The 26,569-nt window shown below is 39.3% G+C and overlaps 1 protein-coding gene across 5 annotated transcripts in view; it reads right to left on the bottom strand.

Annotated features, from left to right (window-relative positions):
* Positions 1-26,569, bottom strand: part of TTC39B (tetratricopeptide repeat domain 39B) — a 132,920-nt gene that overhangs the window by 17,515 nt on the left and 88,836 nt on the right. For all 5 annotated transcript variants that reach the window (XM_032307015.1, XM_032307019.1, XM_032307016.1 and 2 more), the window contains 10 exons: positions 23,007-23,074; positions 19,989-20,053; positions 12,897-13,002; positions 11,438-11,503; positions 9,885-9,993; positions 8,985-9,052; positions 8,834-8,893; positions 7,024-7,185; positions 6,326-6,417; positions 1,026-1,152 (listed from right to left, as the gene is read on the bottom strand). In XM_032307015.1, the coding sequence (XP_032162906.1) occupies positions 1,026-1,152; positions 6,326-6,417; positions 7,024-7,185; positions 8,834-8,893; positions 8,985-9,052; positions 9,885-9,993; positions 11,438-11,503; positions 12,897-13,002; positions 19,989-20,053; positions 23,007-23,074 (923 nt within the window). The remainder of the gene's footprint in view (positions 1-1,025; positions 1,153-6,325; positions 6,418-7,023; positions 7,186-8,833; positions 8,894-8,984; positions 9,053-9,884; positions 9,994-11,437; positions 11,504-12,896; positions 13,003-19,988; positions 20,054-23,006; positions 23,075-26,569) is intronic.

The following is a 26,569-nucleotide window of genomic DNA, read 5'->3' as shown; positions in this document are numbered from 1 at the left end:
CTTGGGCTCTACGCTGAGCGTGGAATCTGCTTGAGATTCTCTGTCCCTCTCCCTCTGCCCCGCTTCTCATATACTCTCTCTCTCTAATAAATAAATAAATCATTTAAAAAAAAAAAAAAAGAATGTGAGCTCCAGCACTGCAGCAATCACCAGGCACTGAGGGCACATGAGCACTGGAAATGTGGCTACTCCAAACGGAGATGTGCTCTAAGAGTAAAATACACACTGGATTTCATATAATCAGTATAATAGAAAGGAATGTGAGATATCTCACTAAGTTCTTACTGGTTACATGTTCAAACAAACATTTTACATATATCTGGTTAAACAAAATATATTCCTAAAATTATTTTCATGTTACCTTTGATTTCTTACATTTTGTGACCTTTTAATTTTTCATGTGGCTACCAGAAAAGGTAAAATCATATAAGTGGCTTGCATGAGAATTCAAGTCAACTCTAATTAAGCCAACTCACCTCTCTCCCTAAATTTCCTTACCTGTAAAATGGGGCTACAGAGAGAAAGTACTCGCAGAGAGTTACTATAAGAATTAAATGATATATTTTTAATAGTTTTTCAAAAAATATTAAATGATATATTCTTAAATACCATAATTCCTAGAACATACCAACTAGTCAAAAAATTAGCTATAATTTTTATGATTATTTGATTATTAATAATTCATAAATGTTCACCTTACAAACACCCTTGCAATGGCATTAAATTGAGCTAAACTTCACAGGTGTGCTTCCCACTGCTGTGACTAGATGATTTCTTTCTAAAATACAAACAGTAGGGGCGCCTGGGTGACTCAGGGGTTAAGCCTCTGCCTTCAACTTAGGTCATGATCTCAGGGTCCTGGAGTCGAGCCCCACTATCGGGCTTTCTGCTCAGCAGGGAGCCTGTTTCCCTCTCTCTCTCTCTCTGCCTGCCTCTCTGCCTACTTGTGATCTCTCTCTCTGTCAAATAAATTAAATAAAGTCTTTTAAAAAAATACAAAGAGTAAATAAAATAAAGACAAATACCAGGGCAGGCACGATGAGCTTCACAGGTGCAGGCAACGAGGCAGAGTAACGACGAGACTTTCTGACAGCAAACTTCTCAGTAGGGATAGATTTCCCTGCAATTCTCTGCTTCAAGCTATCCACCTGTCTGCGAAGAACCCAATCCCAACAAAAGGTCATTAGAACACATACGTTATTGATACCAGCAGATTTCACGGGGCGCTCCCCACACCAGCAGCATCAGCGTCATCTGGAGGTGTGTGCTAAAAGCAAATTTTCAGGACGCCTGGGTGGCTTAGTAAGTTAGGCACCTGACTTTGGCTCAAGTCATGATCCAAGGATCCCAAGATCAAGCCCCATGTTGGGCTCCCTGCTCTGTGGGGAGTCTGTTTCTGCCTCTCCCTCTGCCTCTTCTCTGGCTTATGTGCTCACGCATTCTCTCATTTTCTCTCTCTCAAATAAATAAATAAAATATTTTTAAAATGTAAAAAACAACCCACAAATTTTCAGATTCCACCCCAGTGGTGGAGTGACCTAATATTAGTGACTCTAGAGATGGGCCCAGCAATCCGGAATCTAGCGAGTCCTCTAGGTGATTTAGATGTGTGCTCAAATGTGAGAACCACTGACTGACCCATACTTCTCTCTAGTTAACTTGGCTAAAAACCTCTGACTTTATCAAATATGATGAAGGAAATCTAAATAGAAAATTGACAATGAACCCCAATGTTTACAGCAGCAATGTCCACAATAGCCAAAATATGGAAAGAGCCCAGATGTCCATTGACAGATGAATGGAAAAAGAAGATGTGGGGTGTGTGTGTGTGTGTGTGTGTGTGTGTGTAATGGAATATTAGTCAGTCAACAAAAAGAATGAAATCTTGCCATTTGCAACAATGTGATGGAACTAGAGGGTATTATGCTAAGCAAAATAAGTCAAAGAAAGATAAACACCACATGATTTCACTCATATGTGGAATATAAGAAACAAAACATGAACACAGGGGACGGGAAGGAAAAGTAAAATAATATGGAAACAGGGAGGTAAACCATAAGAGACTATTATCTATAGGAAACAAATAGGGTCACTGGAGAAGTGGTGGGGGGATGTGATAATTGGGTGATGGGCATTAAGGAGGGCACTTGAAGTAATAAGCCTGGGTGCTACCTCTGAAACTAATAATATAGTATATGTTAATTAAATTGAATTTAAATTAAAAATTTTTAAATAAATAAAGATAAAAATTGGTAATTTCCATCAGAAAGCAGGAAAAGAACCCAAAGTATTTACTTACACTGTGGGTACTCAGAGAGAAGGAAAGGGGTATATGAGACCTTTCATATTCTTATCTATTTCTACTTATTCCTATCTATTTCCTAGGACACAGATCTATAAGATGATGTGTTTCAAAACATAACTGTCAATTAATGTACACTTAGAGAAAAGGTGTCCCAAACATAGGTTATTTTGAAAATAATTAGCTAAAGACATGCACCATATTTACAAACTCCTTCTTAAAAGCTAAGAAATACCAATTATGAAATCCACAATCACACAAAAATGAGAGTAGGACAAACAGACTATGTTCCCATAGCACTTTCTTACACATAAATTTGTAAGTGCACCAAACCAGTTGCTGAGATAATATTCAGGAAAATAAATAGCCAATTACATCACTGAAATAAAAAGTAAGACAAAACACAGAAAAAATATTCCAGTAAGAGGACAAGATTGTGGTCAGTTCTTTCTGGGCACAACCTGGCGGTACGAATTTTAAAGCAAAACGTCCATGATTTGATGATCAGTAACACCAGTGGAAGAAGCAGCGGACATGTGAAGTGGGGGTTGAGGATGTGGGACAGAAGCAGGCTTTATTACAGGATTTACTTTACAGGAAATCATGTGGTTTAAAGACTGCAGACTCTGTATGAAGAAAACATTCACTGGGCAACTCTCCTCTCATTATCCCAACAAATTCATGCTATCACATAGCAGACCTCAAGCTTTCTCCTGAAAATAGGACTGGTTACGTGTTTCACCGAAATTGTGTTTTGGGGTGTGTTTTTTTTTTTTTAAGATTTTGTTTATTTATTTGAGAGAAAGAGAACAAGTGGGGCGAGGGACATAAAGAGAGGGAGAAGCAGACCCCCTGCTGAGCAGGAGGTCAATAGGACCCTGGGATCATGACCTGAGCTGAAGGCAGACACTTAACGGACTGAGCCACTTAGGCGCCCCAGAAATTGTTCTGATATGGAGAAAACTCTAATGTGGAAGAAACAGAGGGAAACTGAAAAGATTTCAATGTATCTTAACAATTTTTTTCCATTCCACCAGTTGTTTGTGTGAAGCGAGGACAGTAAGAGGTGACATGAATCCTACCATGGCTTCTGCTGATGTTGATTCTATCTATAGTTAGTACACATGGTATTTTAGTCAAAAAGAGATTTTAGAAAAGAAGATGAAAAGTGGTCTTGTTCATATCTTCAGATTTGCCCTGAAGAGTCTTGAGGGCTCAGATATCTCTGGTAACACGGTCACAGAATGCGGGATTCCATGTGAAAGATTTTGTCATTAGTTCTGTTTGAAGAATGTAGCAGAGCTTCTCTGTTCCTGAACTTCCTCATCTCCAGGGATCAGGTCCCCTCTACCACCGCCTCCGGCCCCTGCAGTCCTCTCAGAACACACTTTGGCACCTGTATCTCTTCTACCTCAAAGCACAAATTCAAGCACAGCACTCTGAATACCATTCTCTTCATTCTAATGCGGCTGTACTAGTAAGACTGTGTCAGTCTACTTGCCCTTCAACCTCCCTATGCACAGTCTTCCTCTCTCTCCCTGTCCCTCCATACTCCTGCTTCGATGGCCTGTCCTTTACCGCGGTATGCACTGGCTTCAGTCCTAAACTCCCTCGTCCACTGCCTAGTCACCACATTGGTCCGGCAAAAACCCAACCCTGGATGAGGTTCAGTGACCATCTCCCCTGCACCTGCACTGCGAGCAGACTGCTATCCCTGTAAATTCATCAGCACCCACCACAAACGGGCCCTTGCACTACCAGCCAGAGGCAGATGCCTCTGCCTCCAGTTTTGTAAAGAAAAACACAAGCTAGGAGATGGAGTGCCCTCCTTCTCGTACTCCAGCACAGAAGCTTGCCTGCCTCTGTACCTATATTCCAGACTTCTTCCCTTCAAATACAACAGAAGACCGGGTCCTCCTCCTACATAAAACCATCCATGCCATCAGGGCTTTGGATTCTAACTCCTCCTGCCCTTTCAGGACACTTACAAACCAGTTATCCCATTTCTCACTTCTGTGTGTAACTTTTCATCTGGATCCTTTCCAGTGGTTCTTGAGAATGCTCACAACTCTCCCGTGAAAACGGGTGCTGACATGCCATCTCCCTCCAGCACATTCTCTAGCCTCCCCCTTCTTCGTAGTCAGGATTATCCAGGGATGCACTGATGGAAGAGCTCAACTCTGCATTTCTCTTCCTCGGCTACCTCAGGCTGACTCCCTCATCTACATGAGGACCTTATCAGCCCCTGTTCAGGTTACCAATGATCCCTGCCACTCTGGCTTATTTTTAAATGAAGACTACGTTCTGTGAGATATGTTTTGAGTCACCCTTAGCCTTCTTTTCTTTTGACCTATAAACAGCTGACCCTTGAACAACATGGATATTAAAGGCACCAACACCTCCCTCCCACATAGTCAAAAATCCACATATGGGGTGCCTGGGTGGCTCAGACTTAAGCGGTTGCCTTCAGCTCAAGTCAACATCCTGGTGTCCTGGAAGCAAGCCCCACGTTGGGCTCCCTGCTCACCAAGGAGCCTGCTTCTCCCTTCTTGTGTTTCCTCTCTTGCTATGTCTCTCTCTGTCAAGTAAATAAATAAAATCTAAAAAAAAAAAAAAAACCACATATAGTTTTTGACTCCCCCAAATTAACTGCTAACTCCCTACTGCTGTCCAGAACCCTTACCGATAACATAAACCGTTGATTAAAACATATATTGTATGTTGTATGTGTTAAATACCATACTTATACAATAAAGTAGGCTAAAGAAAAGAAAATGCTATTAAGAAAATCATAAGGATGAGATAATACATTTTCAGTATTGTACTGATCCAAAAAAAAAAAAGTCCACATGTAAGTGGATCCACATAGTTCAAACTCATGTTGTTCAAGGGCCAACTGTATCTCAAATGTAGCATGATGTCTTACCAAATTATCACCTTCTGGTTCTTTAATGTGCAGTGCTCCTTCTTGCAACGGGGTCCTCTCTTGTGCTATTCTCTTGGTCTGAAACTGCACCACCACAGCTCCCTGCTGCCTCAGCAGCTCCTACTCCACCTTTAGACACCACCTCAACCATTACTGCCTCTATGTGCATATCCATATTTCTCTTCCCAGTGGGGAATTGGGGGCACTGTGGGTAGCATTGGTGATGCAAGTATTATCAGCTTCTGGCTTGAGAATTGTCGTCCCAGTCACCAAAAGAGGAAAGAATACTAGGTTTGTCCAGGAAGACTGAACACGGTAAGTTTAAAATGCTTTCAGGGTGCCTGGGTAGCACAGTTGGCAGAGTGTCACACTCTTGGTTTTGGCTCAGGTCATAATCTCGCAGTCCTAGGATCGAGCCCCACATCAGCATGGGCCTCTCTCTTCTTCTCCCTCTGCTCCTCCCCACCCCTCTCTAAAATAAATCAATAAAATAGTTAAAAAATAAGTAAATAAATAATTTTTTTAAATGCTCTCACATCTCCAAGGAAAGGTGACAAATGGGAGCTAGCTGTATGGGTCAGGAGCTCAGTCAGGAAGTCTGAACTAGGATTTAAACGTGGACTGACTAAGATTTCCTAAGGTTGTGGCTCTAAGACATCAACCTTCAACAGCTGATAAAACAGGATGAGCCTACAAAAATACTGAGAGAAAATGGCAACAAAGGCAGTAAGGAAAAAAATTAGTCATGTACTACAATTTTGCCATTATTTGTGTGATAATTTCACTGACGCCTGATTCCACGACAAGGTTATACATGCCACATGGACAGGAGCCCTGCCTGCTTATTCAACACCTTACACGGGACCCTTCACACAGCAGGTGCTCAAAAACAAGGATCAAGAGGATGGGTGGATACTGATCTAAACACAGTTAAACAGAGCAGTTCACAGCAGACCTTCTCTGAGTGTGGTTTTGAAGGGTGTCCGCATCGAACGAGTAGACATTAAAGAAGATATGAAGGTCAAGTATGGGAGAACACTCAGGGGAAAAGAAAGATATACTCAGGATCTTCATTCTAGCAAGAGTTCCTGGCTCACCTGAATAAAGACACTACATCCTCTTTCGTTGCTATGACAGCCTCCTCTGGAAGCATACTCAAAATTGCAGCTTTCAAGAACACATACGTTGCCTGGAGGAAAAGAAGAGAAGCAGCTAGTTATAGGGCATCTCTAGGTATGTGACATTTCTCTCTTGCAAGTCTACAAACCATCTAGATGTAATATTTAAAAGGCACTAAAGAAATAAAAGGAAATGAAGTCTTACATTGCTGGTTCCTATTGAGAATAACACTTTTCAGTTAATTTTGGCCATTTTCCTATTATACAATGGTAGCATTTGGGGGCAAGAAAATACACAGAATGAACAAGAAATCATCTCATTTCTCCCAACTTCTCACAAACAGTTCAGAATTAATTTTAATTCTTGTGAAAAGCCTCCTCACCAAAGCATCATAAAATCTACAAAAAAATTATTAAGACTGCTTGATAATTTTTTAAATGTAAATGCATTTCATCCTCAGAGATAAAACCTCTTTGTTGACAAGGACTGTTTGGATGGTTGTTAGAGCATGTTGTGCTAAGGACCGTGCTTATAAGAAATAGGTACCTAATGCCTACTGACAAATCCCTAAATTGAGAAAGTAGGTTGAAGTCATACTTCTGAACAGTCCCAAAGAAAAAGCATCCTGGACACTTACTAGCAAACAGATAACAGCAACAAAAGCACAGCATTTTACCTTGGACCATTTACTTTCTTTGCAAAGCAGATCAGAATAATAATATGCCTTCATCCAGTTTTGTTGGAATACATATATCCACATCAGCTCCCAGTAACAAAGATGGTGAAATTGTTTCCATTCTTCTTGAACTGAAATGCATTTTCGAAATATCTCTTGTGCCTATAAGTCAATTGCATAAAGCTGATCATCCAGATATTAGACAAGGAGATAATAACCTAATGGAAAAATACATAAATCACTTTGTACAAGAACAACAAAAGCATCTCTCATTAAACCACTCAATGTGATGAGATATGTTCCTTTCCCTACATGAAATGATACAATTAAGTTCTGCCTCTTGCCCTAGCTTCGTAAGGGGGCTGTGGCACTTTATCATGTGGCAGTAGTGAAGTTCCTTCCCAAGGAAGATATAAAATGCAGAATTTCTTTACCAAAGAACTGAACATAAAGCCAGAACTCCCAGAACTTAAAATATACCTTAAACAAAGTTAAAGGCAAACTGGGAGAAGATATTACTACATCCACAACTCTCCAAAATTAATCCTTATCAACAACTATTTAATAAAATCCACATAAAAAGGACAAACAACTCAATGGGAAAACTGTCAAAGATATGAACAGATAATCAGAGAAAAAGATAAACACATGATAAACATACACATGAAGAAATTTGTAAACTGAAAAACATGAATTTAAAAATTGGATTCTTGGGGCACCTGGCTCAGTCAGTTGAGCATCTGACTTTTGGTTTTGGCTCAGATCATGATCTCAGGATCCTGAGATCAAGCCCCACGTAGGGCTCCAAGCTCAGCGCAGAGTCTGCTTGACCCTCTCCCTCCCACTCTGCCCCTCTTCCATCCTGCTCTTGCACGAGTATGTACGTGCTCTCTCTCCCCCTCCCCCTGAAATAAATAAATAAAATATTTTTAAAACTTAGATTATGTTTTGGTTAGGACACGGGCAAAAATACAACAGATAATGTGCAGAGTTGGCAAAGTGCATTGGAAACAAGTATTCTCACATCTTTATAGGCATGTAGATGGAATAAATTTAGTTATTAACCTTAGTTAGAAGGTCAGCTTGGCTAGATTTATCAAGATGCAAACATCTTTGACCTACAAATCCTGATGATCAGAATCTGTGCATGGAAACATACACATAAGGATGTTTATAACAGCACAGTTATAGTAGAAAAATGTCTATCAATAGTGGACTGCTTCACTAAGTACCACATATCCTCCTCATGGAATGAAATCCAGCCATCAAAATGAATGAGGGAGATTTAGATATACTGACCTGGAAAGAAATCCAAGATGTAAGTAGGGGGGAAAAAATCAAAGAAAAATATATATGTTTGATTTCATTTGTGTAGAAGAAAATTATTTGTGAGTATACTTATATGAAAAGCCCCACAGTTGTCTTCTTCAAGAGAATTAGTGAATAATTTCCTTTGATGAGGAGTATGTGCAGTACAGTGAAGTTAGTATCTTATGCAGAGGAGAGATTTCAAAGTCAATATGCAATACAGAAACGGATAAATTTTCTGAAATTCCTTTAAAGGTGCCCACTTGTATTCTGTATATTCTACTCCGAGCTGCCTCACGTACTTAATGTGTAAGTAATAGACTGTATTCGTAATCTACGTAGAGTAGGATACACACATAAAATTAAATTGGGGCGTTCTGATAACATATTTTGTCTACATTTCTGTCTAGTGCATATAGCTGAATTTACTTCTGTTGAATGAGTATGACACAACTCCACCTGACAGACAGCTCCCCAAGTTACTCCCCCCATGATAAATTACCTCCTCCACATTCCCTTTCAGCAGCTCTATCCGGGCATGATAAAACAACATGAGGGAGCCCTGGGGAGAAAGGAAGCAGACAGACTGATCAGTGGTCAGCCCTGCCTGACTGCTTATGGCTGGAAATATGCACTTGAAATTCTAAGCATACATTTGGAAACTGCTGGAGGAAGGGCGCGAGGAGATTCTCTGCTTCCACAACATTCACTTCTCCTGTACCTAGAAATTCAATAGGAAAAGCCTCAGTCTTCACGAAATAGGGGAGACACATAAAAGCAATTCTCCACATATTAGTAAATTATAGCAAACACCTATTCGTGGAAAAGATAAGAACTGTTAATTTGGCAAGACAGGGCCTTCCCATGACTTTAGTTTAAGAAAAGCTCTAGGACCAACTAATTCTTAAAAATGGAGGGAGCTGGGGCCCCTGGGGGGCTCAGTCATTAGGGTCTACCTTCGGCTTGGGTCATGATCCCAGGATCCTGGGATCAAACCCTGCATCGGGCTCCTCGCTTGGCAGGAAGCCTGCTTCTCCCTATCCCACTCCCCCTGCTTGTGTTCCCTCTCTTGCTCTCTCTCTCTGTCAAATAAATAAATAAAATCTTTTAAAAAAAAAATGGAGGGAGTTATTGTTGAGTCCTAACTGGGTTTTCCGGTTTTAACAGCAATATTAACTTAGCCAAAAATTTAATTCTCTACTCAAAAAGATATCTAATATGAATATGCTAAAACAAGTCACCTTAAATTTTACAGAATGTTTTTAGTGGAGAACAGATACAAAATAGTCAGGGAAAGAAAACCTCCACACCCTCTGCCAAATGTTACTATGACAAATGTTACTATTTTTCACCTTGACTCAAAAAAAAAAAAAGAGAAAAAAGTGAACAGATACAGACTACTGGCTCTTGGTGATTTTCTTCCTAATTGTTTTAGTGGAAAAATAATTAACATACAACGTTCTGTTGGTTTTGAGGTTACAATCTAAATTCTTTACTTACTCAGATGAAAGGTAGTCAACTTTCTATGACATAAAACATAATCCAGTCCTTACCAAGTATGAGGGAGATGTAAGTATGAAAAGCTAGTATCGTTAGGCAGCATAGTGGAGATCTCATGCTTCTTCCTGATGCACCTTCCTGTAGCTGCAGGAGGCCCAACTCCTGTGGGAAGCAAATGCTTTTTAGAAGGAGAAAACATGATTGACTCAAAAGTCACATTCAGACACTACAGAGGCCACGTTCTTGTATCTCCACCCTCCAAGAAGGTGGAGTTTACTTTTCAAGAGCTTAGAACAGGGACAATGCCTGACCAGAAACAACTTTACATTTTAAACTGGCATGAGATAAATCTCACAAATTCTTTCTTATTATGTGATTCTAGGGAAAGGATAAAGGTACTGCTCATTCCATAGAAACGTTGAATTTCTCTTATAAAAATATTAATTTATTAAAACATCTTGAGGATCAAAGTACAATGCATTATGGTGGGTATGAAAAAATAGAGGGTTTTTTAAAAAAACTTTTTAAATTTAAATTCAATTAATTAACATATAATGTGTTACTGGTTTCAGAGATAGAGGTCAGTGGTTCATCAGTCCTATAGAATACCCAGTGCTCATTACATCACATGCCCTCCTTAATGTCGTGAGCAAATACAGGTTTGTCTTCAAAGATCTTTCTATCAAATAGGGAAGACACTACATGAGCACATGGCTGGACTAGAATATGGTGAATGTCATTAGAAAGATGTATGGTTCTGAGTTAGGAGTACATAAGCCTCACTGGGAGAGAATAAGGGACAGATGGAGGAATAGCTGACATTTATCTCAAACCTAATGTATGGAGAGGCTCTCACAAGAACTAGGCTGCTGGTTAGGGAGGATATCCAAGATATAGGACAGGAGAAGCACAGAAAACAGAAAAGCACAGGACCAGTGGGGCGGGTGGGGGTGTGGGGTGGGGAGCAACAGCTTCAAATATTTGTTCTCATACAGTTCTCCAAACCTGCCCTCTTCACTAATAGGGATGGCTATTTCAATAAGGCAATCCTGGTAATAGCATATTGAGTGTTAGGTTTAATTAATGTTATACACTACAAAAACAGCCACACAGAAATACAATGAATGAAACAGAGAAAACAAAATTCCCTTGCTTAGTTTTATCATGAAACTTAAACAAGTGCAAGGAAACCTAAAACACCATGACTATTTTTGACCCATGTGAATCATAAAAAGGGAGACATGGAAATCTAGCCTAATTTCCTGGTTTTACAGAATACTCTGGTTGCTAAAAGGTTAAGGAAGCATATTTTAAACACACAAGAGTACCAAAGTCCAGCAAATAGCCATGTTAGTAACATAATTTTTAATCCCAGAACTTAGGTAACAAAGATTAAAAAAAAAAAAAATTAGCTTTCAATAGAAAAACCATCGTAGCTCCTGAAAAGCATGATCAAGACCCCCATGACTTTTTACTGTCCTGCAAACAAATTGTCAATAATTGTCAGTTATAATTGCTAGTTATGAAGATGTGCTGCACTGTCCTCATATTCAGTAAATAATGTTTTATCTTTCCCTTCAAAATTAAGATAAAATTAAATGTGTACCCTGTTTCCCGAAAATCCTATAAATTCTAGCAGTCTGATAATCCGGGCTGGTAAAAGGGAGAGCATCTGCAAGAAGGAAAAAAAAAAAAAAGTCTATTTGTTAGTATATCTATCTACAGATAAATATTAACCTCCAAACAACTTAAAGGTTTCATGATTCAATAATATGAAGTACTAGAACCAAGTCTGAACCACTATACATATCTCAATCATCATATATTGCACATACGGTTAATCATCACTTGTGAATTAATTTCACTTACCTAAGACAATGAACCTAAAAAATTAAAAAACCAACCAACCAAACAAACAACAAGAACAGCAAAATCCCTGCCCTTTTCAGGACGCTGGAGAGAATACTTGCTCCTCTTATATGCAGTGATGAAGTGCTAAGAAGGGAATCCCTCAGTGCCCACTTGCAAACAAGACCCCTTTTTAACATCCTTTTCCAGAAAGCGAGGCTGTTGAATTCTGCATAATATGCAGGCACCACCTAAAAGTGAACAGCACGGCCCTCCAGTTACTTTCTAGAACATCCCTGGGGAACAGTGGGGAGGGGAAATCCAGGCAGGGTAAAAGCAGGTCACCCACTTGTTCACTTTGCCTAGAAGGAGAAATGGCCATGTGTGTGATTCTATACGGGTTCATCGGCTGGAGCCAATGGTTTGGCTGTTTGGCTGGACGGTCAGGGACTTGGAAGGAATATCATTAGAATATTAATGACAAGGAAGTCTAAGGAAGAGTATAAACCTCTCCAAATGAGCAAAAAACATGGAGATATCTGTGTTGCAAGTGAATGTTCACCAAGCCCGACATCAGCAGAGGAGGATCTGAATAATCAAGGGAATAGGATGACCCGTGGTGACTGCCAGCCGGCCTCTTTCCCCAGACACCCCTACTGCTGACTAACTGGGCTCATGAACAAAGTGGCCACGGTGATGTACACAGTCATGTGTATTGTTCCCTTTATCAATGCATTTTCTCATTAATTACAGTCAAACCTTAATAAATTTTAAAATCTCTAAATAACATATTACAATTTGACAAATATCTATTCAAACTTCCACCTCTCTCACAGCATCAAAATCATGCCTCAAGATACATGATTACTGCCTCACCTTTTTCAATTCCAGAGCTACCACTGCTAAAGCCACGATATCTCTGATGTGGAAATGGAACCGGATTCCTTGCTCCTTATTACCAAAAATGTTACCAGTGCATTCAGCATGCTGCCTGCTTTCCCTCCTGTACAATCCAAACCTACTCTAAGCATGTGCAGAACTTTACAACACATACTGGCCAAAGCTACCACTGGGTCACAACACAAAAAAATTCAATCCCACTCTAGCCATTTGTCAACCAAACCCAGGCAGATGTTCACACACCATAGAGAAGGCACTGGAAACCTTAGGTTCTGTTAACAAAGCTTCTGGCGGCTATTTTATAATTATTTACTTACCAAATTAAAGGCACCTATTCCAAGCTTGACACCCCCTTCAAATTCATAGAAAAACTGTTGTTCATCTTTATTCTTCTGAATTACATGCAGGATAGAAAGACATTCTCTGGATTGGAGAAAAAAGTTATCACATAAGTTTTATTATGACTCTGAAAATTAATGTGAAGTCAAAATTCACACGGACATGCTGTAAGATAAATGCCATTAGCCAAAATGCTAGGTGATTTTTCAAAGAGGCAACTGTGCTGAGTTTAACCTTAAAGGCTACTTGGGTAAATAGTCATGAAGGAAAAACTAACACACCTATTTCTGCCCTGTTTATCAGGAGCAATCTTCCTGGGCTGAAACGAGACAGGGTTCAAACATCAGCACGCAGGACTCCAGAGCCCCAGGACCACAGGGCTGTGACCTCACAACTTTCCAGCAATGTCTCATAGAAGACTTCCCAGGGGTGCTCCATCCCTTGGTTCCTGTGCATGCTTAAGCAACCCTTCTACCGAGTATCGGAGAAGCTACTGCCAAAAAGATGTGAATTTCAGTGTGATCACTGTGATCTCAAATAGACCAGATAAATTAGAGCTTGCAGGTAGGAAAGACTGAAAAAGGACAAAAAATTCCATCACTGCACCATTTGTCTTTCTTTTTCCTATTCCACCCAAGCAATTCTTTCCTTTTTCTCATTTTAATTTCTTTTCTGTGCCTTTCCCCCCTTCCCTTCATGTCTTCAAAAGGCAAATACTTATTCAGAGAAATGCAAATTAAAACAATGACAAAGATATAAAGCTTGGTAATGAACAGGAATTGCTTACCAAATTGACAAATATTTATTTAAAGGTATTAAGAAATAACCAGATATTAGGTATCACCTTGTGTGATATCCATGGGATATTCTGCAGGACAACTGGCATGGGCTTTTCAACAACAATCATGAATAGACAGATGGTTCTAGAATAAAAGATACTAAATGGACATAAACATAGGATGCAGGAGACAGTCCTGTGCTATGTCCTGGTACAGACATACCAGCAGTAAAAGAAACCAGGAAAACATGAAGATAGACTCAAGTATTACGTGAAATGAAGATTTATTCACATGGAAAAGCAAAGATCATTAACTGAAAAAAGCAGGTTACAAAAGAGTATGCACATTAAAAAGTACACCTATCTTTAGATTTGGATAGAAAATATTCTGAAATAATATATACTCAGTTTCGCAGACATCATCACTGTGTGAAAAGAATATGGATTCTGTATGTTAATAGCTGCTCATCTACCTTCTTTTATTTTCCTAAATATATGTGTCATTTTCATGATAGTAAGAATTATTTTAATTTTTTTTTAATGGAAAACCAGTGCTGGCAAAGGAAAGAACAAATAGACATATTCATCTACTTTGGTAAGAGGTGGTTATAGTATGGAGATTGGCAAACTATGGGAACATAAGCATGTTCATTCATTCTATTATTGTCTATGCTTATACCACACATAGAGTTGAGTAGCCACCACAGAGATCTTATGACCCACTAAGCCAAACATATTTACTATCTAGCCCTTTAAGAAAAAGTTTGCCAAGCCAATTATTTTTGAGAATGACTTTGCAATATATATCAAAAGTCTTAAACACAGGTGTACCTTTCACCCAATAAATCTAATTTTATTCTAAGGAACTAGCAAGGATAAACACAAAACTTACTTATAAAGAGAAATACTGTATTACTATTTATAATGAAAATATATAAACAAGCTAAACTGGCAACAACAGGAAATTAATTAGGAAGAGAGTCACATGAGTGCATATATTTATACATACACATGGGTGGTGTACCCACATAATAGAATGCTACATAGCCATTAAAATCCATGAACTAAAAATATTTATGAATATTTGACCTAAATTTGTGACATGAAGTGAGAAAGGAAATTTCAAAATGACATGAAGAATATGATTTCATTACATAAAAAGATAGTTATATATGCTCATATGCATGCATTAAGAATGTGAACATCAAATTATCAACAGGATGGCAGGAGGTATAAATGATTTTCAGAATTCTTTTCATTTTTAATCAAAATATAAATGTTCTATGTTCTGATAATAGATGATTGTTATAAGATTTTCAAATAACATGGAGAAAGTGTAAGTGACCTGCATGACTATCCCACAGAGAGATGGTCACTGCTAACAGCCTGGTACATAACCTTCTAGGTAGTTTTATGTTTTAGTAAGAATGCAAACTTTAAAAACCACAAATGGGATCATATAGTATATACTGTCCTATGGGTTGTACTGATGATTTTCTATGAAAATGCATGAGAGCTACCTTATTTTTTAACAAGTGCATATTTTTCTACTTTATAATTTCTTTAACCAAAGTCCATTAAGAAATATTTACATTGTTTCCAGATTTTCCATATTATAAACAATGTTGCTAAAAGTATGCTTGTACATTCATCCAGTACTTTTCCTACATCAAGTACTGTAACTATAGTTAATCTATCACAACTATCTTTAGGATAAATTCCTAGAAAAGGGACTTCTGAGATCAAAGGTGATATACATTCTTAATTTTGATACATATTGTTAAAATATCCTTCAGAAAACTCTATCAGTTTAGATTCCCACCAACTTATGAGCTACTAACACTGGCATTTACCCTGAATCATTTATCACATTTCCATTTGTATTTTTTATTATGTGTATTTCGCCCGATGAAAACTGAAATGTTTATTTGGCCAAGTCAGTCTTTTTGGTTCCTGATTTTATGTCACACTCAAAAAGGCTTCTGAAATTGACATTATGTATCTACTGATACGATACACTACTAAAAACACAATATCACTTGTATGGTATTCTTGCCATAGATGCAAAATCTGGATGGAATCATGAAGAAACATTAGATTAGTTCCCACTGAGAGATATTCTACAAAATAACTGCCCAGTATACTTCAAGAATGTCAAGGTCATAAAAATAAAGAAGGACTGAGGGACTCTTCCCGATTAAAAAAGACTGAAGAAACATAACAACTAAATGCAACATCCCCAATCCTGGATTCAATCCTGGACCAGAAAAAGGATATTAGTGGTACAATTAGAGAAATCAGAGTAAAATCAGTGGAGCAATTGATACTACTGTGTCAATGTTAGTTTCTTGGTATTAATAATTATTACTGTGAAAAAATAATTATTACTGTGGTTCTATAAGATATTAACATTTGTGACTCTGAATGAAGAATACATAAAAATTCTTTGTAAAAATTCTGAAGTTAGGGCGCCTGGGTGGCTCAGTGGGTTAAGCCGCTGCCTTCGGCTCAGGTCATGATCTCAGGGTCCTGGGATCGAGTCCCGCATCGGGCTCTCTGCTCAGCAGGGAGCCTGCTTCCTCCTCTCTCTCTCTCTCTGCCTGCCTCTCTGCCTACTTGTGATGTCTCTCTGTCAAATAAATAAATAAAATCTTAAAAAAAAAAAAAAAATTCTGAAGTTATTTCAAAGTGAAAAATTTTAAATAAAAGTGTAAAGGCTTTTGTGTTTTAGGACCATAAAAATATTTTCCTTCTGTTTACAATAGTCCCATTTTTAAAATATTTTAATATTAGCGGAGCTGGGTGGCTCAGTTAAGCATCTGACTGTTGGTTTCAGCTCAGGTCATGATCTTAGTGTTGTGAGACTGACCCCTGCGTTGGGCTCTGCTCAGCACAGTCTGCTGGAGATTCTTTCTCTCTCCCCTCCTCTATTCCTCCTGAACATGCACACTCACTCTTTTTATCTCAAATAAATAAATAAAACCTTTTTTTAAATTTTTAAAAAATTTATGTAATTTATTTTTATGCTCTTTTTCCAGAATGAAGAACCAATTTTCCCAAAAAGTATCTATTTTTCCCACTATTCTGAAAGAGACCTATGCATACATAGGAATTTCACTATTTTTAATTCCCAAGTAAATGTCTGTGTGTATGTACAAAAGTAGATGAGTGCACACACTGATACATTTGTGCCATTTTAAGACTACTTGAATTCAATCTAGTTTTTAAGTTCTGATGCTTAGAAAAGCAATTAGCTCTTTAACATCCTTTTATTATCATCTAAAAAGTATTTCTTTGTTTTCTCAAAGATTTTATTTATTCATGAGAGACAGAGAGAGAGAAAGACAGAGGGAAACAGAGGCAGAGGGAGAAGCAGGCTTGCCACAGAGCAGGGAGCCCAATGCAGGACTCGATTCCAGGACCCTAGGATCACCACCAGAGCTGCAGAGCTGAAGGCTCTTAACTGACTACCCAGGAATCCATAGCATCTAAAAAGTATTTCAAGAGGGGTCTTGGGTGGCTCAGTCAGTTAAATGTCTGCCTTCAGCTCAGGTCATGAACCCAGGATCCTGGGATCAAGTCCTGCAACAGGCTCCTTGCTCAGCGGGAACCTGCCTTCCCCCTGCACCACCCTCTGCTTGTGCATGTGCTCTCTCTCTCTGTCAAACAAAAGAAAAAAAAATTTTTTAAGAAAAATGATTTCAAGAAGAAAACTAAAAACAACAGTCAATTTCCCAAAACTAGAAAAGCAATTACCTCTTTAACATCCTACCTCCTACCTCCCCCTACCTCCATGATTTTGAATAAAATATAATTTTATGAAATCACTTAGGGTAAAATTATCTCTTAAGATACTAAATCTTGGTTCTGCTCTCACTAATGGGGATCTGCTTTTTTTTTTTTAAGATTTTATTTATTTATTTGATATAGAGAGAGAGATCACAGGTAGGCAGGGCAGCAGGCAGAGAGAGAGGGGGAAACAGGCTCCCTGCTGAGCAGAGAGTGCTCCCCGCTGAGCAGAGAGCCCCATGTGGGGCTCGATCCCAGGACCCTGAGCCAAAGGCAGAGGCTGAACCCACTGAGCCACCCAGGCACCACCACCACCCCCGCCTTTTTTGTTAAGGTTTTATTTATTTATTTGACAGACAAATCTCAGGACCCTGAGATCATGACCTGAGCCGAAGGCAGAGGCTTAACCCACTGAGCCATCCAGGCGCCCCTGGGGATCTGCTAATAATGATACACATACTAGCTTATATTAGATTAACTCCCCCCCCAGATAACAATTATAAGCTTTGGAATTTAAATATACATTTAAAATGCATTTTCAGGCACTGGAAAGTGAAAACAAAAAGTAGTAAAAAACTGGAGAAGAGCTGAACTTTGAAAGGTAGAAACATCTCTCACACTAGCTTTATATTTACATGGCTAGTCAGCTGAAGGTACTCTTGAATCCACTCAACGTGGGGTGCCTAGAACTGACACAGAAAGCCACAGTCCTATTATTGGGTCATCTGGGTGGCTCAGCTGGTCAAATGTCCAACTCTCGGTTTCGGCTCTGGTTGTTATCTCATGGGTCATAAAACTGAGCCCCAGGTCAGGCTAGGTGCTCAGTGCAGGAGTCTGCTTGAAGATTCTCTCCCTCTGTCCCTCCCCCCATGCTTGGGCACACCTCACATGCTTTCGCTCTCTTGCTCTCTCAAATAAATTAATAAATACATCTTTATGAAAAAATAATTTGACACAGCATTGTGGGACTTCTAATATATGTAAGTGTGGTATCAAAGAATAGTATAAAAGACAAATGGTCAGTGAAACTATATTTTCACAAAGTTCTTATATTTTATAAGAACTTAAGGGCAGGAGTATATTAACTCTAAGCTAACTGTGATAAGTTAAGAAGGATATTATAATCACTAGAATGATCTTTAAAAAAATTAAAGAGGGCTACAGCTAAGAAAACAACAGAGTGATTACACTGGTAAATTTATATTTAAAATTTTAGTAATGCAAAAAAGGCAAAAAAAGAAGTGAGAAAACCAAACAAGGCAAGAGAACAAGAAAAATGGTAGCCACAAGTATAAACATATCATTTGTCATACTGAATAAAAAAGCAAGACCCAACTATAAGCATCTTTAAGAACTGCAATTTACATATAAAAACAAAGATAGGTTTAAGGAACAAGAATATGTCATGCTACACTTAACACTAATTATAAAAAAGCATGAGTGGCTATATTAATGTCAAACGAAACAGACTTCTAGACAAATATTTATTATAAGGAGTTCAGTAGAGACATTTCATAATGATAAAAAGGTTAACTCATGGGGTGCCTGGGTGACTCAGTGGGTTAAAGCCTCTGCCTTCAGCTAAGGTCATGATCCTGGGGTCCTGGGATCGAGACCCACAACAGGCTCCCTGCTGAGCAGGAAGCCTCCTTCTCCACCACCCTGCCCCCCACCCACCTGCTTGTGATCTCACTCTCTCTGTCAAATAAATAAATAAAATCTTTAAAAAAAAAAAAAAGGTTAAGTCATTGGAAAGATAAAATAAAACATATATAAACCTAATAACAGAGGCTCTAAATATACAATGCAAAAACTGACAGAACTAAAGAAAGAAATGGGTGATCCTGAATCAAAGCTGGAGGTTTTTCACTCTGTGAGCAAATGATAGAGCAACTAAAATCAGTAAGGATATAGAAGATATGGACAACAGAATGGTCCATCCTAACTGAGCACTTAAATCACTACAGAAAATTCTATCAAGCAGTGCTGCTCTACAGTCTGGACCAAAGACATACCTGTAACTTTAAATATATAAATTGATATTAGAAGAGAAGAACTAAGATTATATAATTAGAAATTCTGTCAGTACCTTTTTTCCAGCTATTTTTGTCCAGTTTGCATTTAAACTTAAATTCCGTTGTCCTATAGCACTGAATACACACACAGTAAGCCAAAAAATCAGTGCATTTTTATGAACACCAAATAAAGACTAGTCAAACTTTATGAGAATTCTGAAGTACAAATTTGACAGAATACAAGAATCATTTAAAAATGACATCTTAGGAGCACCTGGGTGGCTCAGTGGGTTAAGCCTCTGTTCGGCTTGGGTCATGATATCAGGGTCCCAGGATTGAGCCCCGCATCGGGCTCTCTGCTCAGTGGGGAGCCTGCTTCCCCCTCTCTCTCCGTCTGCCTCTCTGCCTACTTGTGATATCTCTCTCTGTGTCAAATAAATAAGTTAAGAAAAATTCTTTAACAAAAGACATCTTAATTTTTAACTTACTTGTATATTTGGTAGCTTGTCCTAATTTTGAGTCCACCTTTGATGAAGTTGATCATATTTTCATCCTGAAAATAATTCAGTTAAATAATCAGATCATGTAGCAAAAGATTCTTACATGTTAGTTATATATTTGCGTGATTAGAACAAAACTCTATCTTTTGAGGACATAATTTTTAAATTAAAACATTTTTCTTGCTTTACATTTGCAATGTTCTTTTGCAATTTTCCTTCCAACTTAGATGGCAATAAAAAGAATACATTTTAAGCATTACTTCAAGCAAGTAATTAAGGAAGTAATCCTTACCACTTAGTGGCCAAATATGTTAGTCCAAATCTACTGTGATAAACATCACCTAATGCAGAATTTTCTTCTGGGTTCAACAGAATCCAAAATGGGTGATTTAAGGATATTCTCTAAGGACAAACTTTCCAGTCCATCACACTTCAGGAAATGGGCTGATGGTTCTTCTTTTGCACAGTACTTTAGCATTCAGTCTATTTAACACTGTAATGTCACTTACATAATATTTCTAGAACAAAAATTATTGATCTGGATTCTAAACTGATTGTCACCAATACACAGTTTTTACTTTGGAGGGGAAAAAAGTCATTTCACTTTTCTTTGCCTATGGTCATCAACCATAAAGTGGAGGCAGAGGGCCTAAATGAGTACCATTTTCAGGGTCAGCATTCTAGGATTCCAAGAGAGTTGCTTAATAAATTATATCAAAACCTGCTTAAAAGAAGTTAATCTAACAGTGCTAATGGAGACAGTCCCATATTTCACACTTCTGAGGAGAGTATTTTTCTAGTCTATTGATAATGGAGAGAAACTCTGAAATTTATTTCCTGTGGCATCCTTCTAAAGAAGAGGAAAATTTGCTTTAGCTTACAATTTTCATTAATTATTAAATCTTTAACATTTATATTATTCTAAGAATCAATAAATGCAAAATTCACATGCAACTTAAATGTTTATCTTCTTATTTTAAGGAATCTTATGATTACACAAGTTCCAAGATAGGCCAGGAAAGAACTTCCTAAGTCACATTAAAATCTGCCTCAAATAACAATATTTCGTGTCATGATTCACCGAATATTTACTGAATGCCTATTTTATACCAGGCATCTGAATGAAACATCAGACAAAAGCAATACAAGGTGCTAAGGGCTGGAATCATGCACACAGATGGAGATATGCACAGGATGTCAGGAGAACGCAGAGCAGGGGCGGGGGTGGCATGGAGAGGTCCACAGAAGCTTCCTGGAAGCATTGAGGCTTAAGGCACAGAAAATAACTAGGAAGTGGCCAGATTAAGGAAGGCAAAGCAGATGCGGATCTTGGGAGCCAGAGAAAACTCAAGCAGCAGGAAAAACAAGAAAGCATTAAGGATCATGGCGTGCTTGGCCACCTGGGCTTACAGAAGTCAGCGCTGCCACAGAAGCTTCTACAGAGACAGAACGAAGGAAGAAAGCTACCGCTACCCATGCCACTCAGGTACGCAACACACCTGTCAGTAGCATCTGAGGACATGGGTAAGAGGGGAGGAGGGAGTGTGGGCAAAGACATCAGTTTAGTTTGAAAAAGCCTCCCCCCGCCTCCTTGCTGATATTCTGATACGGAACCACTGCCATAGTCCCTGAGAGCAATTCAATGCTATAGCACAGCAATGACATGGTGACAGTCTCATCTCTGAGAAGGCACTCAGCAGTACAACGGACAACGAGCAGGAGGTTAAGAGAAATTAGAGCCAGAGGGTCACTAGGTTGCTGCGCCGTGTAGAGAAGAGCTGATGAACACCCCCACTAGAACACCGGAGAAGGAAGAGGAAGAGATGCCCCCGCTAAATGTTCACAAGGTCAAAGAAACAGGAGCATTAAACTGGATACGGAGGCATGAGGAAGAGGGAGGAGTCTTGGCTATCTCCCAGATGTTTAATTGCAAGTCCCCACAATATAAAATATGCCTTCAAATTCCAGATTTGATTGTCATAGCCCCATTTGGAAAACACATCAGAAAAACTGGGGGGCCTCTGTGACTAGCATTATGTTTACCGAGGCATTAAGAATGTGGTTTTCAACCAGACTTCATAATACATAGGGTTTAAGGAAACAGGGTCATAGACCAGATTGGTTCAATTTTACCAAACCAGAATCCAACCTAAGAGTCCATTTCTAGGAGAAAAAAAAAAAAAAGAAAGAAAGAAAAGAAAAAAGAACAGCAACTCTCAATACAATGTAAAACATTGTGATTGAGGAAGAGCTTCAATTTTACAATTGCATTTCTGCCCCCTTACAATCTTGACCCCACCTCTACCCCCAGTGTAACCATCACCGCCACCCATGGGGCCTTAATGTTAAAATCCATGTTTCTTAGAGGCGCTGGAAGATTCAATGTTAGACAAGGCACTGGTTGTAACAGTTCCTAGAAGTCAAATTAAAATGTCCCGTAAAGAAAGGTATTCATGGTTTGATTTAGTGACTTTTTAACACTGCTCTTCCAAAGGAAGAAATAAAAGCAAAAAAGGGGCATGAGAGTAGAAGGAGGGGAGAAAATAAAATCGGAAGTATGGATGAAAAGCCTGGTGCTCCAAGCATGCATGCCTGAGCTTTGTTGAAGCATCTGGTGAAAGAAGGGAAGGGGCAAGGATGAAGACGCCTCTTTTGCTCAGGGCCTGTAGCCCTCTACCATTAGCAAATGCACAGAGGGATAATCTCACACCTCTCATACAGAGAAGCATCCAGAAATTCCGTGCAGTAGCTGCAAAACAGTCCCTTTACAAGGCAGTGGTTCCCAACAGACTGAAATTCGAAACAGACTCCAAGTGCATTTGAGTAGGAACAAAGCTCCCTGGGGTCATTTTTCAGTCCAAGTTTATCAGAACAACAAGTATCTTCCATTACTTGGAAGTCGAAGTCAAAAGAACTGAAGCACGGACATCGAATGAGCCCCATTTTTCCTATGTAGTACTGGCAGGCTTCCCCGGCGTTACTGATTCGAAGCCAAACATTTATTACCTGCACAAACGTGAGTGCTGCTTTCTGTAGGAGACACTCGGCATAACAGATTTCGGCATGCATTTCCTCTATTAAAAACAAATAAAATGACATTAAGGAAAATCCTATGTCCATAGTAATTGCTCTGAGATGTTCAGGAAAGACTCGTAGCTCCATGAACCCAAGAGAGAAATCTAGGTTGCTTTGGTACTTCCATAAAAGCAGAACGATGACCTCGGTTCTCAGTCCCTCGGCAAGATTTTCCTAGAATGTGTAAAAGGATTTAAGGAAGTCATCTTTGGTCCCACTCAAATATAACCGCAAAAAGTCAGGGGCTTGGCGCCAGAGACCCAAACTCAAGCTCACAAGAAGAAACCAAAATTTAAAAGCACTTAAAAAAAAAATCACTCTGTAACTTAATAGTAACACAGAAGTTTAACCCAGTTAGAGAGATTGAAAAAAACTATCTTAAATCTATGAAGTCTAGCTTCAAAATATGCAGGTATGATCATCCTGGCAATGACTAGACACATCATTGACTTAAGGAGAAAGAGGCAGTGCTCTGGAGCTCTGTGAACAAGTATGGCCCGGCATCCCCAATCATGACTCCTCACACACCGAAGACATGATCTAAAAAGAGCTCACACTAGCACAATTCCAGGCTATTTTGATTGCTGAGCTATCTAGTGCAGGAACGAGGCACTCACAAAAGGGACTCTGTAAAACTATGTATATCCCAGGGACATATGGAATGCCCCAAACACATGGCCAGGCTTCCCAAACAATACCTTACACTTGCAGAGACTGGGGTGGGAGGGAAATCTTTGCATTTTTACATAAACAAAATCAGCAGATTCCTGTTTTATCCATGGGATGCAAACTGGCATTTTATTTAAGTAAAGGAGCTTGGGGGATTTAACAGCCCGGATTGGGGGAAAGGTTCTGCCGCGTCACGGGCATCCATTTCTCTGCAGCCGGACACCTCGTTCATAGTCTAGCTGGCAACGTCTTCACTTCACAGCTGAAGAATCAAACAAGGAGCTGGGCAGAGCTCACTATGGAGAGTAAGCCCTCGGTTTTTGTTAACTACTTTCTCAGAGACTACTGCCCTTGGTCCATGTTGGGCTTTTTCATAAAAGCTCAGAAAGCAGGACATTTTTATGTGATGTAAATAGCTGAAAAGTAGGGTACTTCCGTGTTTGTGCGATGCTGTTGGGTCAAAGTGGAGAAGGACTAGCACTGTGTTTCTTTCACGTACACACAGACCCCATGCCCTGTCCCTGCCACCTGACACATGACAGGCTGGTTCTCGCAAACTGGGTGCAATCTCTACCATGCTCACAGGCCAAAGGTCGGACTGACCAAGAAGCAACCAGGCAGCAGAGATCCTTCAATGGCCCGCCTACCGCTGGGGCCAACCTCACAGATGTAGGGCCTGTGCACGTTCTGGTGGCCATCACCAGCCAGGGGCTCGGTCCTTTAGAATGCCTCACCTCTACATGTGCCCCCGTCCCCCAATTTTCTCAGTGTTCGGGGGAATGAAAAGTGGAGCCTTCGATTTTTACAGAGCCACCTGAATTTCCTCTTCTTAGGTTCATTTGCAACAGAGTAGAAAGAGTTTTGGCATTGCTCACTTTGAAAGTCTGCTCAGTGACACAGATTGTGTGTTGGGGGAGAAGGCCGGGGGGCTCATGTGATGAAGCACAGGTATGTAAAGTGAGGAGTGTAAAATAAGTCTGGAAAGGTAAGTCGAGGCTCAACCATGTCAGAGACCGGTAACAACAGGTAACAATGAGTCCGTGCAGAGGTCTGAGCAGAAGGACTGGCTGCCTCAGGGTGAAGTTAAAAATGGACAAACTGGGGCACCTGGGTGGCTCAGTAGGTTAAAGCCTCTGCCTTCAGCTCAGGTCATGATTCCAGGGTCCTGGGATCGAGCCCCACATCGGGCTCCCTGCTTCCCGCCCCCTACCGCCTGCCCCTCTGCCTACTTGTGATCTTTGTCAAATAAATAAATAAAATCTTTAAAAAAAAAAAAATGGACAAACCTCAGAGCAGCCAAAGCATGGGCCACGAAGGCAGAGATAAAAGGCAAGGAAATTTGAACTCTGCCAACCATATGTAAGTGTCCTTCCTGTTAAATCCCTTTCACATCCTAAGTACTGCATTTACATATCTGTTTTTAAGGGAAATTTGAAAACTATTCAGGGCAGTATGCCAGCCCTGAGAGAAGAAAGGGTATGTTCATGTTAAACCCACGAAAAGTTTAATTAAATATACTGATTTCTGCAGACAACCAGCCACTCAAGGATGTAAATGAAAATTACCAAGAGGAAAAACAAATCACATACTAAAGCTACAATGTTGTGACATGCTCCCTTGAACACAAAGTCTGTTCGGGTTGTAGTGACAGCCAAACTCATTAGGAATAAAATGCAACTTAATTTATAAAAGTCACATTCCTTCACTCTGCTTGATTTATATTGGGCAGTTCCCCCGTCCTCAAAATTAACCATTTGGCATTTATGAATAGGTACCTTACCAGAACATTTCTTAATTATATTTCCTTAGTCTATGGAAGGAAATAGCTTCACCCTGTGCTAAAATGTTAGCTGAACATGCCTTTGGGTGTAAAAGTCTAAATAAACCTGTTTCTCAGACTATGCTATAGTCACAAGCTAATTTACATTTACTATTTTCTAATTAAGCCTATTTTTTAAAGCAGTTTTAGGTCTGCAGCAAAATTGAGAGGAAGGTACAGAAATTCTCCATGTATCCCTTGCCCCATGTGTGCTTAACCTCCCCTGATGAATTGATGAACTTCCGTGGACACATCATGATCACCCAACATCTACAATTCACATTACAGTTCCTTCTTGGTGACATACATTCTATGGTTTGGACAAATGTATAAAGACATGTATCCATCATTATGATATCTTACAAAGTTTTTTCATTATCCTAAAAATCCCCCGTGTTCCACATACTCATCTGTACACCCCAACCCTGGGCAACCACTGATCTTGTCACAGTTCAACCCTTTCCAGAATGTCATACGCTTGGAATCATATAGCCTGATGCCTTTTCAGATTGGTGTTTTTCACTTAGTAATATGCACTTAAGGTCACTCTGGGTCGTTTCATGGCTTGATGGTTCATTTCTTTTCAGTGCTGAATAATACTCCATTTGTCTGGATGGACCACAGTTCATTTATCCACTCACCTACTGAAGGTCATCTTGATTGCTTACATGTTTTGGCGATTATAAATAAAGCTGCTGTAAGCATCCACATGCAGATATAAGTTTTCTGCTCCTTTGGGTAAATATTAAGGAGATTGATTGCTGGATTGTATAGTTTTGTAAGAAATTGCCTGTCTCCCTACGTAGCTGTACCATTTTGCATTCCCACAAGCCATGGATAAGGGTTCCTTTCACTCTACATCTCTGCAACATTTGGAGTTTGTGTTTCAGATTATGGAAGTTCTAATAGGTATATAGTAGTATCTTATTGTTTGTTTTCTTTTTTTAATAAGTAAATAAGTCCAGGTTTTCTAAAGTGCCATGTAAAAAAAATTATAAAAAGATAG

Source organism: Mustela erminea, chromosome 12 (assembly GCF_009829155.1).
Source record: "Mustela erminea isolate mMusErm1 chromosome 12, mMusErm1.Pri, whole genome shotgun sequence".
Classification (NCBI taxonomy): Eukaryota; Metazoa; Chordata; class Mammalia; order Carnivora; family Mustelidae; genus Mustela; species Mustela erminea.
The sequence above is the reverse complement of the archived record's forward strand: the minus strand, read 5'-3'. Positions and strand labels throughout refer to the sequence as shown.